The sequence below is a fragment of the Sylvia atricapilla genome, chromosome 14 (assembly GCF_009819655.1).
Source record: "Sylvia atricapilla isolate bSylAtr1 chromosome 14, bSylAtr1.pri, whole genome shotgun sequence".
Taxonomy (NCBI): Eukaryota; Metazoa; Chordata; class Aves; order Passeriformes; family Sylviidae; genus Sylvia; species Sylvia atricapilla.
Window position 1 is genome coordinate 14,612,548 of NC_089153.1, and position 18,005 is coordinate 14,630,552.

The following is an 18,005-nucleotide window of genomic DNA, read 5'->3' on the forward strand; positions in this document are numbered from 1 at the left end:
GGTTCAGAAATGCTCATGGCATATTGCAGAGTTAAAGTGGAAATTATTAGGTAGCTCTTCTTTGTTATAATAATGATCACTCCACAAATAAAAGCTCTTCTCCCAAAGGTACTGCAAGGCACAAAATGCTAATTCTGAAGATTATGTGTGCGCTTTTATTAAATATTACTCTGCCCTGTCTGTTTGAGGGCTTCACTGCTCTGATTGTTTTATGAGTGCCATGTTAATGTCAGCCCCATCTTGCTAGCAGCAGGCACACATTTTAGCTTTTGTATGAGAGTTGATCAAAGGCCACGTGCTGAGGGAATTGCTGAGAAAACACGGACAAGCGATAAAAATCTAACAGATTAATTGGTTTAAATTTCATTTCAGGGCGTTGAACTTTGGCTCAGGACACAAGTACTACACTACCAGTCAGGGCCTAATTACCACATTTCCAATTTGCCTCTGAACAATGCTTGGCAGGGAGAATAATAACGGCACTAATAATACTAATAACAATAATAATAATAACAACAAAACAACAGCATTAACGTCTCCTCTTAGCTTCTTGTACACGTTTAACAACTAACTTTGTGTGCAAGCAATTGCAGTAGGAAATTCCTGTCCCCCCACACCTCCACCCACCTGCCTCCTGAGCATTTCTACCTGCCTCAAACAGCACCTGATGACAGAAGAAATAACAGATGCCCTCAGGAGCATCTGAATTTACAGAATCAATAATCTACCAACTCCAGCCCCTCACAAACACACACTGGATGCTTCATACTCTTAATTAGGGACCTGCATTTCTAAACAGAGATAGCTTTTTATCCTCCAACAGAAATGATCTGTTCCACTGATAGAAAACAGAGGCCGGAGGGAAAAAACCGTATTTACCACAAAGTTTATGGGTGGCCTTGGAATAAGGGTTAATTGAGCTTAGAGGTAAATGTTCACTGAGGTGAATTAGTGGGATGCACAGCTATCAGCAGGGCTCTGGGACTGCTCCTATTTAGCTTCTGAAATGTATTTGCTCTATGATTAATATCCAGTTTGTGCTGGTGACTGTAAGAATGACCTCGCCTGCAGTTTTTATCATGAAGTGTGGTTTCATCCTCTATTATTCCATAGATGAGGCTCTGACAACAGTTGCTGCATCACAACAGGAGTTTAAATGATAGGGCACATGGTTTTATTTTTCTTCTCTCTAAGAGTATTGTGACACGCAAGGAGAGTTGCATAAAGGCAGTTAAAACTGGGAATTAAGAGGAACAGGGAATTTATGTCTCATCTTAGAGGAAGTACTGAAAATATCTGGAATTTAATTTAATTTTCCTTTTTTTTTTCCTTTGGTAAAACCTAATTCCAGGCTAAATAAATAAATGAGCCACAGATTAACCCACAGTTTATGGGTCTGATCCTGCAACCCATTAAATGCTTTCGCCAAATGACTGATTTTTCAGAATATCAACACAAATCAGTTTTAAACACTCAAAACCATAACTTATGGAGGTTGTGATTCAACAAACCACTCAAGTAAATGCTTAAAAACCCCTCTGAAGAAGTTTCAGGATAAGGAACTCGATTTTCTAAGATAGTTGGGCAGTGCTGGTGAAAAGCTCCCAAGAGCAGATGCAGAACTGGGCCTTCCCATTTCACAGCAGCCTTGGGTCATGTGTGGACCCTCCTGTGCAGGGCAGGATTCATCCAGCCTCACGCGAGGACCAGCAGCACCACAGCAATGCCAACACCTTGGCCTCAGGACTCAGCACAAATCCTGGGGGTTTTTTTCCCAATTTAAAAGAATAGGCCAATTTTTTTTTCTTTTTTGAGGGGTTGAGTTGGGTGGTTTTGTTGAGTTGAGGGGATTGTTTGGGGTTTGGGTGGTTTTGTTTTTCCCCTAAATAATATCCTCATTCCTGAGAATGCTCACTACACTCTGAGCATGCTGAAAGGGTGAACCCTAAAAATTCTGTCTGCCCAGGCAGTGGTGCCATTCCAGCCTGGTCTGTGGGGCATTTCTGGGGCTGCATCCAGCACAGGCAGTTGAAAGCAACTGAAGTTTACAAACCAGCCCCAGGATGGGGAAAAGTCCTCAGGACCAACCCAAAGGGTCAGTCATGGACACTTCAGGGAAAGGGAATGTGGCAGAGCTTTTATGTATTTTACTGGAGCATTAAATCTTCACTCCTAAGCTAAACAATGTGTTTGCTGCTTATCTCGGTGAAGTGATGATCTTCCTGCCTTCCTTTTGCGTATCGAGGCGGCCCCGTCTCCCATTCTCTGCTGACAATGAGCAGCTGCTGTGCAGGAAACAGGGCAGCAGAGGTTTCCCTCTCCAGCAGATAACTCAGGCAGCTTTGTGCGACACAGGCACGAGGATGTGCTGCCCTGCTCCCCCATTCCCAGCCCTCTCCTCGATATTTGGGGGGGAGGTTTAGCATATGCAAGCCTTAAAGATTACAGCACCCCTGCCAAAAATGGCAACCTCCTCCCGGTCCTTCGTGACATCTGCACTGGGTGAAATCACTGAACCAAAAATACACGAGCCCTGCGATCCCTCCAGGTTGGGGGAAGGGAAGGGGAGGAAGGTTGCATTTGTTTCTGTTTTCCAGTAGTGAAATTAAAGGTCTTGGCTGTGATTTTTCTGCCGAACATTTTGGATGCACGGTTCCCATTAATGGGAAATGAAAATGTAAATTACCTGGGATAATATTCCACCTACAATCAATACTTAAGCCAGTGTTTCTCTTTTATCCTTGCTGATGCCTCAGCTAGCAAAGTTACATTTCATGGAGTCCTCTGTGTTTCTCTTTCCTTAATGATTTCCAAAGCTCTCAGTTGTTGATCAGTGCCTGAAAAATGACTGCATGGAAAAAGGAGGCAATCCAGAATAATGAGAGACCTGTTACAAAAAAAATCTGCTCTGTATTTTACTTACAACATTTCCATAAAATAATGATTTAGTTATCTCTGTATGATTGCAAGAAATGTATTTTCATTCATTCTCTTAAACCTTTTCAAATCACAGAAGAAGTTCTGGGAGTTGCTTTGCTTATTTGGGTTATTTTTTTGTTTTACTTTGGAAGCTACCTCCTACTTTCCAAAAATTAATAAAACAGTCAGAGTCCTTAGCATCTCCCTGCAAGCCAGTAAAATTCAACCTCCAAGGAGAGGTCTGTCATGTTTGTTTGGCAAATAAGAAATTCCCCAAGAAAACTGCAATGTTACAAACCCATTTAAAATCATGTTCAGTTAAATATATAGGTCCAGCCAAAACATTTATATATATATATATAAATACGTGTGTTATTCTTCTTGAAAAAGATATCTGCACTCTGTCTAAATATATATATTTCAAGAAGCCTAACAACTTGATAGTCAGTTTTTTGATGTGCTACTCTGATTTTTTTTTATTCCTAGGAAATTTTAGGCTGGCTTTAAGCTCTAATTTTTGCATTCATTATTTTTGCCCCAGAATTACAGAACTTTCATTTTGAGGCCAAATGTTGCTCCCTAAACTGGTGCAGCCCCTCAGCTTCAGCAATTCCTGTGCTCTTGAGCAGCTCGGGTGCACAGGGATGCACAGGCTGGATCAGCAGGAAAACCAGACAACCAAGAATATTGCACAAGGCCTTTCAAACCTTGGCAGCACCTCCACCTCCACAAGTGGGGATGCATTTGCTCAGACCTCAGCACTAAAGCAGGGACTGTTCTGCTCCCCCAGGGATGAACAAACATATTTTGACCCCCAAGTGAGATAAATGTTTTACCACGAGCTCCCAAATGATTTCACCTGTATTCCTTCACCCCACGGTGTCACTGGCAGAGGCACAGGAACAGTGTGTGAAAGCCAAAGGTAATAAACACCATGTAGGGGACTGAGGTGCAACACATAGAAGGGATTGTTGTATCTGAGTATAGGCTCTAAAATGTTGTTAATAAAACAGTGAAAAAAAAAAATCATATCTGCCTTTCCCATTTCAATTTCAATGGCTTTCCACCATCAACTTCCCTTATGAAGTTATGGAGCCCAGCTAAGTCACTATGACTATTTTAAAAACAATAGGCATGGCCACAAAGGAGACTGCATCTGGTTAAGTGCGCTGAAGTTTAAAAATAGTTACACTGATGCAATTTCTGGGTGAGGATGGAGGCAACCTTGCAAATGGAAGGCTAAAATGTGTACCATAAATCAGCCCCAAAAGTTTGTCAAAACAAACATCACTGCATAGTTTGCATGCTCCAAAATATACTTAATTTAACTGACTGGTTCTTCATGATCCAACAAAGAATTTTATATTTGCTAAATGTTAACCTGTGCTTTACTGTTTTGCTGAAGCCCAGCCTAACAGAAGGGCAGGTGAGTGCAATTTCCAAATTCCTAATTTGCTTTACCACCAACCCTAGTCCTGTTTCCTCATTTTCATTTGCCATCAGTGTCTTAACAAAATAGTGAATCCCTCATAAAAAAAAAATCAGTAAATCTCCCTAGAGTCAGAACACAGGACCAGAAAAAATCCTGTAAGGTGTAAGAGCATCCAGTACAACAGGACTGAACCCTGAGGCTCCAACATCCACTGGTACATTATGGCCATGCTGGCCACGTTTAGTTGGTGATAATACAGAAACTATTCTAGATGAAACACAGAATTCTATCTCAATCTAAATTCTCACAGCCAAACCATATATTAGTATCAATTACATTTTTATGATATGTTCCACTATCACAAAGAAAAAACCAGAACCCCACATCCCTCAAATTAACACCTCCCACTAGATTACACGGTGCAACAATTAGAAATTCACCTGAGATGGATTCTACAGGAAACCAAGAATTTATTTTCCTGATAAAAAAAGGATCCCACTAATATTCATTTTTAGCTGGGGGTCTCTTTGTTCAGTAGAATTGAGGAAGTCTGCCCACAACAGAGAGCTTGCAGTAATCATCTTTCAGAAACAAGAACAACCCGTGCAGAAACACAAAGCAGTTCTGCCAGGGACAGGGAGTGCCTGTAATCCAGTTTCTTCAAGGGAAATTCAAGTACCCTAAGAGTTCTTATTCCTCATCTGATTTCTCTCACAAATCACAGGCTCTCTAATGCAGTTTTCTGGAGTCTGAGAATCATAAAGTCAAATATGAACAAGTCTAGTGGAAAATCTGTGACGCTAATCTTGGCCTACGTTGTACTTTTAACAGGCACTGAATTTGTGCACCGGATTATCCAGATGGCCATACAGGAATCATCCTGATAGGATTAAACCTTTGTGCTGAACTCTGCTCCATCTGTTCCGGGAGGTTTGCCTATCGCTATCGGAATACGAATGCTCAGCCTACGTCCAACACCACGACTGAGAGCACCCATTTACCACACACACACACACATGTACATGTGCACACACAGCTCCCCAACAGCTTGATTAGTAATGTGAGATGAAGTTACCCCGAAGTTTACCACCAAAGAAACATATTGGTTTTATTACTCGTTGGAAGAACAAAGCGCGCTATATCTAAATTCAAACAAAAGAGCGTTTTTGTTGTTGTTCTGGGACTTGTTCAATTCATTAAACCATAATACTGCCATAAATTTGTAGATGAAGGCATGACTAAACATAAAGCAGCAAGGCTCTTCATCTTTGAAATCTATTAGTGTATGAGGATGTCTGACACAGTGGCACTTTGAAGATGTCATGGTTAAATATTTCAGATTAAAAAACAGCCAGCAACAAAACACATGCGTGCACACAGCACTGGTAGCTGCTCTTTGCAGCTTGATCTAGTCATAGCCCAAGAACAAAAAAGTAATAATCAGTGCCAGTAAAAGAAAAGCTCATTCCCATTAATGTTTCTTTCTGCTTTTATTATCTATTAATGACAGACTCCTGCATTCATTGTTGCAGCCTGCCAGATGCAGCAAAGATCCATATTCATCATGTGCAAAAACTGTGCTGGGGCTGCCTCTGACAGGTTAGGTAGAGCTGCCAATGGAGGGACCAAGGTCCAATGCATGGCCTCTGGTTTCCAGGCCCTGGGCCAAGGGGAAAGGTAGGGAATCTGGCTCTTCTGCAGGAAAAGCATCCCAGTGATCAGAGGGTTTAACTAAACTTCTCTTCTGGCCAGAAATACCTTGAAAACTAATGAATATGTGGGATGGAAAGAGTGGATATGTGAATTAATTACTATTGCATAGTAATATTATTGCATAGCAATTATTATTGCTACATCATTATTACAGAATTAATAATAATAGTAATAATAATATTTTTATTATTGTTATTAGATTCAGCAGTGCAATTTAATCCTCAGCCCCTGTTTGTGATGGCAGTGGGACAGAGATGGAGGCAGCATAACCTGCACTGCACTTCAAACAGCAGCTGGGGCTGAGTTGCACAGACTGAGACCCCCTTGTCTCTGCTGTGCTGTGTCTCTCAGACTGCTCCTTCCTCTGTTCTTTGTGCTGCTCCAAGTACAGGGTCAGGCACCCCCTCCCAGCCATTTAGGCTTTACTTGCAAAAACATAAGCATAAAATTATATTTATAGTTCATAGTATCTGTCCAGCAATGACACCACATAAAACCAGCACGCTGAAACTCTGAGTGAATACTTTGGACTCGAGCCTACGAATGCTTAGAGAAGTTGTTCTTTCAATGTCTCTGATAAAGTCATGCTAGGTTTTTATTTATTTATTTAGGGCCACATTCAGACCACCTACCTCAGGCATTTCAGCCTGTCAAATGTCAGACTGCAGCCCTGGCTGGGTGAGTCAGCCTGCCTAAATAAGGATCCTCTTTCCACTACACAATAAGCAGAAATGGGAAGACACCTCTGCAAGCCTGGAGACCCAGGGAGTTCCGTGCTGGCTCAGGAAAGTACCAGGAGACCTCAGCAGGACGATATCATACGTAGGGAGCAGCCAGAAGCAACCTCATAAAACATATTTGGCAGCTGATATTGAGCAGGCACCTGACTCTGGGTTTTCCTGCAGGCACCTCTGCTCAGGCTCAGGGCTGAAGGACAAGGCAGCACTCACCGCCACCTTCAGGGTCGCAATCCCAGGAAAACAGTAATTTTCCCCAAAGGGCCCCTAATCACAGTAGCTTTACCTTTCAGTGTCTCAGAGAGCCAAACGTGCTCAGAAATATTTCTTTCACCCCCTGTTCTTCTCCTCAAAGAGCCCAGGGAGCTGAGTGATGCTCTCACCTGAACGTCCTGCAGGAAAGTGCTGTGACCTCAAACCCCAGCCCATGCACTAATGCTGTGGCTGGAAAGATGAGCAGTGCTGTGGTCAGGCAGAATTTGCTCCAAGTTCTGGCCTTCCCTGTGGGCATGGATCAGGTAACACCAAACCTATGAATTCCATATGCAAGCCCAGGTTTTCAGGGAACAGCAACATGAGCTGTCTGTTCAGCCTCCAGCAGCAGGGGAGAGATCCAGCTGCCATTTCACAACTCAGGAGGGACCTCTGTGGGAAAAGCACTTTGCTTTTTCATGGGATAGAAGCAGAACCTCTGAGAAAGCTGTTACAAAACCATAACGATATGGTATTAACCAAACATAATTAATTCTGAACTTCCTTAAGTTCCCAGCGCTAACAGGCACTTCAAGGGTAGTACAGCAAACAGCACACAGGTTCCTGCAGCACCTGGGACCAGAATTTTGGAAGCATCCACCAATCCAGTGGTTCAAGTAAGCAACTAATGGAATTTTCAAAGTACCTCACAGACAGATGGAAATTCTGTGGCCAGAGTTTTAAGAATCCCACTAAACACCTACCTGCAGCTTTAGGCATCTTGGTGCTTCACCAGTTTGGATTTAGGTCCAAGAATTTCCTCAAAAAATTGCTTTGGAGTACCTACACTCTTGGATGACCACTTGTCTCACAAAAAATGGGTGAGAAGTTCAGAAAATACTAAACATCCACATCATGAAGGGTGGTAACTCATTAAGTGTTTCGCTGTGGCCATTGTAACTTAATTTGCACATCTAAATGTTTGAATTACTTTTGAGAAATAACCTTAAACTTCTAAATTTCAGACGAATTTTTCATGAAACTTTATTCTTCATCTTTTTAATAAACTTCCTAAGCCCATTCGCTTTGCTCAGTGAGGTCATAAACCAGCACTGCTTATATTACAGTCACTTTCACACCAAGGATTTGTTTTGTCACAAAGAGAACTATAAATTCATGGAATGAAGGTGGAAAGCAGAAAGGACTAATTGTGACACACAAAGCTTTCTGGTTATCCTCAGCAAACAGTTTGGGCTAAGATTTTTAAAACCACTTTATGAAGTTATTCTACTAGCTTTAATGAAAGCGCACTTTTTGCAATGCCATACACTCCCAAAAGTCTTGTACCCTGGATTTGGGCCAAACACAAAGCCTTTCTTCATTCCAGTATTAATTATTAGTAGCTTATTTTTATTCTTTACTACTAAACATTAATAACTTTCAAATAGCAAACCAGATTAGAATAACCACTCCAAATATCCCACCCTGGTGGGCCCCATTTTCTGCATCAGTATCCTGGTTTATGCTGTTAACTCATTTCCTTACATGTGGAGGAGCCCTGTCAAAATCTCATTTTTCTGAGGAAACACTTGGCAGACAGAGATTTGAGGGCTCACTCCAATCCTCTCTCAGTTCAGTGACAAGATGAGTTCATTATTTGTGAAGTTTTCTAAACTGAATACTCTAAAGGACCGTTTTGTGGAAAATTTTCACCTAATCAAATCTTTAATCCTGAGATTGTTATCACTGAGTTGATTTACAGCTTTGGACATAAGTTTCATGGGAGCAAAGACCTTTTATTACCACTGATTGCTTTGGAGTATTTGAATACTGGGGTGCTCAACATGAAACATTTGGAAGTGTCCAGATACCTGCAAACTTCTGTGAACATCATTCTTTGAAAACCATGACATTTTATAACATCCAGAGGAATGCTCAAAAAATCACTAATTCTTGGCCTTCAACTTCCAAACCACAATTCACAAAATATTTTCCTTCGAAATCTGCCCAAACCACCCGGGGAACACAGTGAAAAAAAGTGTCTTTTCCCACCATAACACAAATAAAAGTATCCTATAATGAAAAAGCTAAATTAGAGGAATCTGCTCAGAAATAACATTAATCATACTACACAATGTTTTGTCGTTTCCTGGTGTGCCCATTTTGGAAGGTTGGAAAAACAACACCTGACAAAACTTCACTGCCACAGTGGAGTGTCTCTCAAAAATTTCTCCAATTCTAAAGTCATTCTTCTCCCCTATGATGCCATTGTATTTGTGACATGGTGGCCAGCAAAGCAAATTAAAATGTAATGAATACTCATCATCTATGAATATTCATTTCCTGTTTGAGTGCTGCTGAATGTTCCCCTGTTCTGGTGCCTGTGAAGTTTCTGCCAAACAGGGGAGTTAAGCTTTTTCTACTTGCATGTCTATATTCTAGTTCCTCTGGGGTCTGGAGAGAAATCTCAAACCTTCAGCAAATGGTTGGTCAACTCTTACAGTGGTTGGAAAATTTCCATCTGAACTTTCCTCTCTTGTGGGTCTGCTGTAACAAAACAGTTCTTTCTGTGCAAATCTGTATCAAAATTCAATGGCAGTTTTCCTTGTCTTTTCTTCTTTCTGCAATTTTTGGAGCGCAGTTCTGAAAGCTCCTCAGGGAAATTCACAAAATGCTCTCTATCTTCATCCAGGTACTATTTTTCCATGAATTCATGACATCCTCGTAACAATAGAGGGTAACAACATATGACAGCTTGACTTCCCTTAGATATTTGTGGGGAAGGGCTGTTTGGAGCATTTTATTTATTCATTTATTTATTCATCTGTTTGAAAAGTATAAAGGGCAGCTGCTTATGGCTAAAAATTGACACATCTTGTCTTAGTAAAATCGAGGTGTTTCCCATTCCAAATTTTCTTTTCTCAATTAAACATGACCCTAAATTCCGGATAAGTGACTGTCAAGTGGAAATCCTTTCTAACTGTGGTAATTGGAGTATTCAAATCTGCCTTTTGGGAAGATATTTCCATGGACATTACATAACAGCCACCCTTTCATCAATGACTAGAATATCTCAAATGGTATCTCCTAAGTCTCCTGCAGAAGTGTTACTACAAATATATTACACAATAACGTTTAAAACCCTAACAACCTCACTAACTCAAACCTCCAACTTCAAGCAATAGCTACACTCTAATGGCAGAACTGAAATTCTGGAATCTCCTTGCCTAAACCAGCCATTAAAAATCCATTTTCATTGTTCAAATCTTGTTTTCATTTAGCCTCAGACTAAAAATAAATTTTGAAAGATCAGAATTGCTGCAGTCAGATATTCCAAGCTTTTGAGTACCTCTCCATAATGGATGATTTATGACCCAGACAAATAGAAACAAAAGATTTTCTGCTTTTCGTTTGGCGTGACTGGCTGTGAGAAGGGCAGCTCCACCTACCCACCCACCCAGCTCTTGTGCAATTCTCAGCAATATCCAAGGAGAAATAAGGGATCTGGGCCTGCAAACAGCAACTCTGCTCTGGTGAAGATTAAAAAAAAAAAAAAAAAAAAAGAGACATCAGCAAAATTTAGTTAATTCAGTTTTGGTTGCCTGAATTGAAGCTGTACAAATCCTAGCGCTGCCATGTTTTGCTGATCTGGTGGATCCCAAGATTTCACTCCTGAAGAGATCATTTTGATCACCCAGGCTGACATTCTGCACAGCACCCACCACAGAACCTCATCCAGCAACTCCACGTGAGGCGTTACTCAAACCTTAACCTCTCCCTGACCTGCCATACGTTTGTTGGGAAAACACCACCTCCTTACTCAACATTTGGAACAGAGAACCTGCCACAGTACTGGAAGCTTACCTCAGCCCTTCCCAGAGTTAAAATCTTGTTGAGATCATCATGAGCCTTTAGCTACCAATTCTCTCAAGTAAAGCATCTTGACTCTCTGGCCATGTTTTGTCTCTTTGGAGGGACAGATGCTCCAACTCCACCCAAGTTCACATTCTGAACTAATCCAGCCCTGGTGTTCTCACTTGTATTAGAAGTTCAATCTGATCATGAGAGAAAAACTTTGTTTTGAGGGTGACAGAGCACTGGACCAGGCTGCCCAGAGAGGATGTGGAGTCTCCTTGTCTGGAGATATTTAAAACCTGGCTGGATGTGATCCTGTACAACCTGCTCCAGGCAAACCTGTTTTAGCAGGGGGTTGGGCTGGATGATTTCTAGAGGTTCTTTCCAGCCCCAGCCCTTCCCTCATTTTGTGAAACAGAATAAGTCCACAGGGTAGCGAAAAGGTTAATATTATACACTCAGTGAGGTCAGGCTCCAAGAACACATAACAAGCCATTATGTTAAAAATTGCCTGAATTTATGAGTCACCGCATTTATGAAGGAACCGATATGAAAAAGACAACTTGGCAAAAATAAAGAAAATTATTTCCAGCTTGAAGTTTTGCAATTCTTCAGTATATCAAGGCTCACTTACTGTTATTACTATCCATGTTGTGCAATGTTCTGAAAGTCACATTTTTTTCCCCTGTGTATGCATAGAGATGTCCAACAACCCAAGGTATTCTTCCCTCATAGAAAATAAATTAGAAAGCAGACATAACTCAGAATATCATACAAGATCCCCTCAAGTAGAGTGGTAGAATCCTAATATTTTTTTTCAATATTTCCCTTCTAAATAATAAATCAAGCCCACTGCATTTCTCTATATGGAATGATATGATGCAGAAAAAGCTTGTGTGTTTATATTTTTCATATAATCACAAAAACATTCTTAAGCTCAGCACTAAACTATAACAGGTGCTTCCACCCATGGATGAAACAAGTCAAACTTCAACGTTTCTTTGTTTAAACCCAGGCAGTTTTTTTAATGCAATAGTCCCTACTTTTGATGGGCAACCTGAACCTACACTAACTAAGGGTAAAATGTACCAAGTTTTGAAGATTAACCCATCTCAACTGAAGCTAAAAATTTTGCTTCAGTCAGTATTATGCCTTGGGGTGACAATTTCATCAAGTAGCACAGAGAGAGGCACCAACAAGGGAACTGAGGGATAAAATGGTTTAAATGGAGATGATAGGATCATCCTCTCCACTCTACACACTGCCCAAAATTTAGTGCTTAAAGTTGTGCCAGAGCCACTTAAAGCACAAGAAGAAAGTCACTAAGTCACATTTCTGAGCATCTTTCAGGAATCACTCACCACGTGCAACTGAATTCATGGTATTCAATGTCTATCCTCAACAATTCTGTTACAGGCAGATCAGAAATGAGACCCAAGAGCAGTTAGTCTCGAAGCTTTATTTTAAAGATTCGCCTCTCAAGATAGTTTATAAGGTGAGGGACAAATTTCCTTTTTCTACTAATCCAAACAGAAAATACCAAATTCACTGAGGCACAGTCCAGCAATCATTTCTGCTTTCAAATCTGAGGACTCAGCGGAAAATCTGTGATTGTGCAGTAACTGTGATCTCTTAGATGGCCCAGGATGGGCAGGATTGGCAAGAAAAGCTCTTTAAATGCCCCACTGCTGACAAAAGGATCTACTTGTCATATACAGCTGAGGCACAGCCACTACTGCTTTTTATTTCTTGTAGGAGATTTTGCACCTGCAGACAAATGGTTGGAGCCACTCATTGCTGTCATGAGCTAAAACAACATTGTAAAAGCTTGGCTGTCTCAGGTACCACAATAGTGATCAAATAACCCAGCCAGGGACTATCTTTTCCAGCTTAAGGCAACCAGTAGTAATGGTTTTGCTACATAATGACTTATTTTAGATATAAACAGACAGAGATTTATGTATATTTCACATTAAAATAACAGCAGGACGTTGCTTTGGAAATCGTGGTTACCTCCACAATCGTGGTTACCTCCACTTCCCCCTGCAGCCTCTGACATCACATCTTTTCATTTGTGTCTGTTTCTACCCTGCACCTTTTCATCTGCTGCTGCTGTTGAGCTGACTCAGAACCAAATCATCAGCAAACCTCACCATCACCTAATCCTTCTGTGCTCTCCCATGGAGGAGAAAGGAAAAAAAAAAAAAAAAAGAAATAAAACTGTCCCTTTAAAAACCCAAGCATTTAAGCTGCTTGTCAGTCGTCTTCCTGACAAGGCCACTTGAATGTATTCAGGAATATTTGCATAAATGCTCGCAGTGAGTTCACCGTGGCAGCTAGTGCTAATGGTACATAAAGTAATTTAGTCACTTCTCTTAGGCATCCTGTCAGGGTGATAAGCACCCCCTCTTTGCCTTGTTGCATATTAGATCATTAGATAATAAAGTGTTAGAGCATGCAAACTGACAGGGTCTCAGGGACTATCATTTTTCGAGGGCATTGCATTCTGCCAGTGAGGAAAAATAATAGAGAAACTGATGCTGCAATTGCCTTTACATTCTTGTAAAGACATTCAAAAGATTTGAGGAGAAAAAAAGAATTTTTACTTTGCAACGATAGGAGAGTTTTAACTGGAAACTTTGCAGTGGATTTATTGCTGGTAAACTTGAAAAGAGTTGTTGCAAGCCCTGCCAGAACTCTCCCCTCCCATAAGTTCATCACTTAAATTTCATTGGAAAGATTTTGCTTTTAAAATCGACATCCTGGGATGAACTACAAGCTCAAATATATCCTACTGGTTGGGGCCTGTTGGCCCCTGACTATATATCTTACTATATATATGTAATTTGGAAAGGTCAACCACACCAGCTTTCTGGTTTACCATAAGCATAAAACCAGTGAGAATCCAACTATTTGTGAATGAAAAAGTGGTAATTATTGAAAACCACAGATTACTGTGGCTTACCCTATTTATACCACACAGAGATGGATGAAATAATAATTGGCCTCTGCCAGCTATTACTTTTAATATATTTATTTGAAAGATGAGCTGCTTAACCCACTGGCTTCAAGGGGGCAGCATGTGGATACAAAACCAGGAGGACCTGGTTAAATTCAGAGAAAGGAGCTACAAAATGAACCTTCACTTTTCTAAGTGAAAAGTCTCAAAAGCAAGATATAAATAAAGATGTGTTGGATATCCCAAAAATAATCCAGGCTACCTGCTAATGAGATGGTGAAACCCAAATGGGGAGACACCAGGCTCCTGAATGGCTTGGGAGGTGCAGCTTTCTTTCCAGATTTTTGGTCCCAAAAGTGTCTTTTAGGTGTCAAATAAACTGTAACTCTGTGTTTCAGAACAGCAAACACAAATTTGTAAGGAAAAATAAGCTGGATATTGTCTAAGTAAAGTCAACAACCAGCACACCTTGCTACATTCTGTCTCCCCTTTGCCCAGCCCTCACAGTCAGGCATTCATTTCTATTGCCATCAGATATTTGTGTAAGAAGTTAAACATCTGGAAAAGTCCACAGGAATACATTTGGTCAAGGGTATATTATAGTCAGATCCCAGATTTTACAATCCTGTGATGAGCAGTTGCTCACCAGAGCAATGAACCAGAGACAAACCATGACTACTTTCACTTCCCATCTCCCTGCCTATGGACACAGCTCAGGTCAGTCTGTCCTTCCCCTGAGGGAGGCACAAAAGCTGGGAAGAGGAGAGGCAAACAAACTGCCTCTGATATTATCCAAAATGAAAATTAAAAAAACTGGACAAAAATAATACTTTCTGTGACTCAAACTAAATGCAGAAATTAATTTCAGTGGAGGAAACTGTCATCTGTTCCAATGGGTCTTGTCCAAAATTCAACAGCATTAAGCCTTTTCCTTTCTTTTTTATTTCTTTAGTTCAGTGTTTTAGATACCTAATAACATAATAACAACAGTTACTGGATTTTAGGGTTTTTTTCCTGTTTCTTGGACTCAGATGTTCAGAGAATTCCTGGAGAGCTGGACTGAAGGATTTAGGTTAAAAAGAAAGGCTCCACCAAGCCTTTGGGAAGAGAGCAATTTTATAGTGTGAAGGTTTGCTATTCAAAAGTAAGAATTTACTAGCAGTTGCTTTATGAGGTTGCTTGAGAGCTGCCTGAGAAAGCAGATTAGAAAAAATCACCTTTCCCACAAAATGTACATATGGAGATATTTTGCAGATGTTGACTTTTAATATCGGCACAGTAACTCAGGTGTGTGCAGCTACGTAAGCAGAGAATTATCTCTTTTGTTGTTGTTGCTTTTTGCCAACAGAATCCCTCAGGTTGTAGGAATGGGAACGACAGCTGTGGTAAAATGAGACACCACCATGCATGAGAATGAGGGCATTTATGTAAGAGAAATTAAGTACTGCCTCGACCAAAAACATGCACTGAGAAAACTGCAATAGGGAAAAAAGAAAAAAAATACGCCAACTACTTTTGTAGGAATATAAGAAAAAAAAAAAAACCAAAACAGGAATGTTTTTTTAAGACTAGACTTAACGGAAAGATTACAAAGTTGAACAGAAAGAAGTTTCCCTTTGTAATGCCTTCTGCTAATTAATAAAGACAGAGTTCATACATTCCTTATAAATTTCAGTAAAAATTATGACAGTGGTTTGTTTATTAAATTAGGTTGTTGGCAGGATGAAAAAAAAATTCTATAACATGAATTATGGCTGAAAATGGCTCACAGCCTACATAAAAAGTTAGAGCTAAATAAATACAGATGTAAGTTATGTTTATATAATGAGAAACGCTGCTGAGCTAAGAATTTTAGGTTAGTAAGTGTGAACTACAGACCCGATTCTGCAAACACTTATCAATACCCTCAGCTTCTCTGACACAAGAAGCCTCATTGATCCCAACAGGACCATATGTGAGCATAATCTTAAATATATGCATAAGTGCTTGCAGGACTGATGCCTGAAAGCATAAACAGAATAGAAAAGTATTTCCACAGGAATCCACTGAGCAGTATAAACCCACACATTTTCCCATTTCTCAGCATTAATAATTTCTTTTAACATATCTACTTAACATTTTTCTGAGTGGCATTTGCTTTCCCAGAGAAAATTTTATCTGGTTTCTTCAAACTCTTTGGAAAAATCTATTTAATTATTCATCAGATCCTTGGCAAATATTTGTGAAACAAACCAGCATAAAGGACTGGTGCCTTCTACACTCAGCTACTTCAATGGGAGCTGAGGGTACACATCTCTTAGAGGGAGCAAGCACCTATTGAATTTAGGATTATAAACAGCTTTGAAGACAAAGAGCTATTCTACCAAGCTGGAACAGGGAGAGGGGAGTGAAATGCCCTCTGTTTTTGTTTTGTTTTTCAGCAGTAGTCATCAACTTTGAGGACAAAGAGCAAAACAAAACATTAATCAAATCCAGATTTTTCAAAGTACATTTGCACTCAACAACTCCCATTTTAAGCACCTACAGTCACCAGCAGATGTTCCCTTCCAGGACCAGCTGACCTTACAAGAAGAGATTACTGTCCCCAGGCTGCTTCCAGCCACGTGCCCCCCATCCCACCCTTGCTGAAGTTTACTGTGCTTTCAGAAAAGCCAAAATGCCTTGCACCATTTCTCCTTCAATCATTTCAGCAACAAGCTAGATTGGCAAAGAGTGATCATTTAAACGGTTTAATTCAAATGAACTTTATTGGCCTGGAAGAGACCAGGGAGCAAGCATACAACCATCCTAGCTGGCATTCCCAATGGTGAAGAATAGCCTGGAGCAGGGAGGGGAGACAAACAGCTGTGGGAAAAGCAATGTCCTCAGCTGGCACAGCTGGAGCCAGAAAAGAACATTCATCCATGGCTTGAGTAAGCAGATGGATTTCCAAAAGGGCTCTGCTTTCATTTAAGGCAATTCAAAGGAACAGATGAATCTCCTAGAGAGCCCAGCACCCTATAGATAGAAGAAATGCAATCCAAAATTTGGGTGCTGAGCACTTCAGAAAATACGCAATATCCTTTAGATTCAAAGTCAAAAATCAGGGCAGTCTGGAAAAAATAATCAGACTCCTATTTTGGGTGCTGACTAAATGCTCCCAACATTTAAAAAAAAAAAAAATCACCCCGTTTCCCTGCCTCACAGGACAACCTCTGCACCCATGTTTGCTTACTTGTATGTCATTTCACTACATTTAGAGCTGACCTACTTGAAAAATTCCCCCTTTGGTCTGGAGGCCAGTCCCTTTCAAACTGGCCCCAGAGATAATAAACTCTTGCAAGGACACTTTTGAAACCGCAGCAGCCAGAGACACAAAAACCAAACAAACGCACATTTAAAGTAGCAATGCCAACCAATGAAAATGATTTGCCTACCATGTTCCAGATAAGAAGGCGTACCTTCCGAGGGATCGAGTCTTCGAGCTCTCCGCCCGTGCTTGGAATTGTTGTGCACAAACATATTGTCTGACACTGCCAACACGTGGCCATCAACATTGACTGTCGTAGACACCACGACCTGCAAGCACAAGAGCAAGACGGGGAAAAATCTGGATGAATCCATGTGTTTTTTAAAAAGCACGGAGCGTAATAAACTCAGTTAAATAAATAACAGCTGGGAGCTGCAGAAAATTGCGAAGCTATTTCGCATAATAACTGGTGCTTATGCTGTACAAATCTAACAAGAGACGCTATTGATGAGTGGGTCTTTGGCATCGAAGGCTTTTGATGCAGTTTTAAGTCAAATTGCAGAGTTTGTAGCTGCGTGGCAGACAGCGCACTGTTAACCATCATTTTAACAAGAGGATCTTTATTAAGTATTTTTTTCCCCTATATACAAGGGCAGCTGTGTTTCACCCTAAATTATCCTTCAGTTTCCCCGCCGAAGTAGATAGAGATGTTGACATTGCAAATGAGAATCGACTCAGAATAAAAGAAAACAAAAGTGTATTTTGTGAAGTCGTAACAAGAGTCGTTGCCTGCCTCGCCCCCACCCTTCTCTGCTGCTCTCCCCTCAGCACAGTCACTGCAGGTTGTTGGACTTGCCCAAATTTCTCCTGAGCTCCATCATAAGGAGGTAGAAGCATGTTTGTGTACCCACACACACGCTTGACAGTGGGGTCTTGATCTGGAGAACACAAGCCTATTCATCCAGTGTT

At 40.7% G+C, this 18,005-nt stretch overlaps 1 protein-coding gene across 6 annotated transcripts in view; it reads right to left on the reverse strand.

The window, feature by feature from the left end:
* The window catches only part of EBF1 (EBF transcription factor 1), a 265,338-nt gene that overhangs the window by 72,680 nt on the left and 174,653 nt on the right, over nucleotides 1-18,005 (reverse strand). For 4 of the 6 annotated variants that reach the window (XM_066329261.1, XM_066329260.1, XM_066329258.1 and 1 more), the window contains exon 8: nucleotides 17,224-17,365. In XM_066329261.1, coding sequence (XP_066185358.1) covers nucleotides 17,224-17,365 — 142 coding nt within the window. The remainder of the gene's footprint in view (nucleotides 1-17,223; nucleotides 17,366-18,005) is intronic. The other 2 variants (XM_066329262.1, XM_066329259.1) reach the window with 1 other exon arrangement.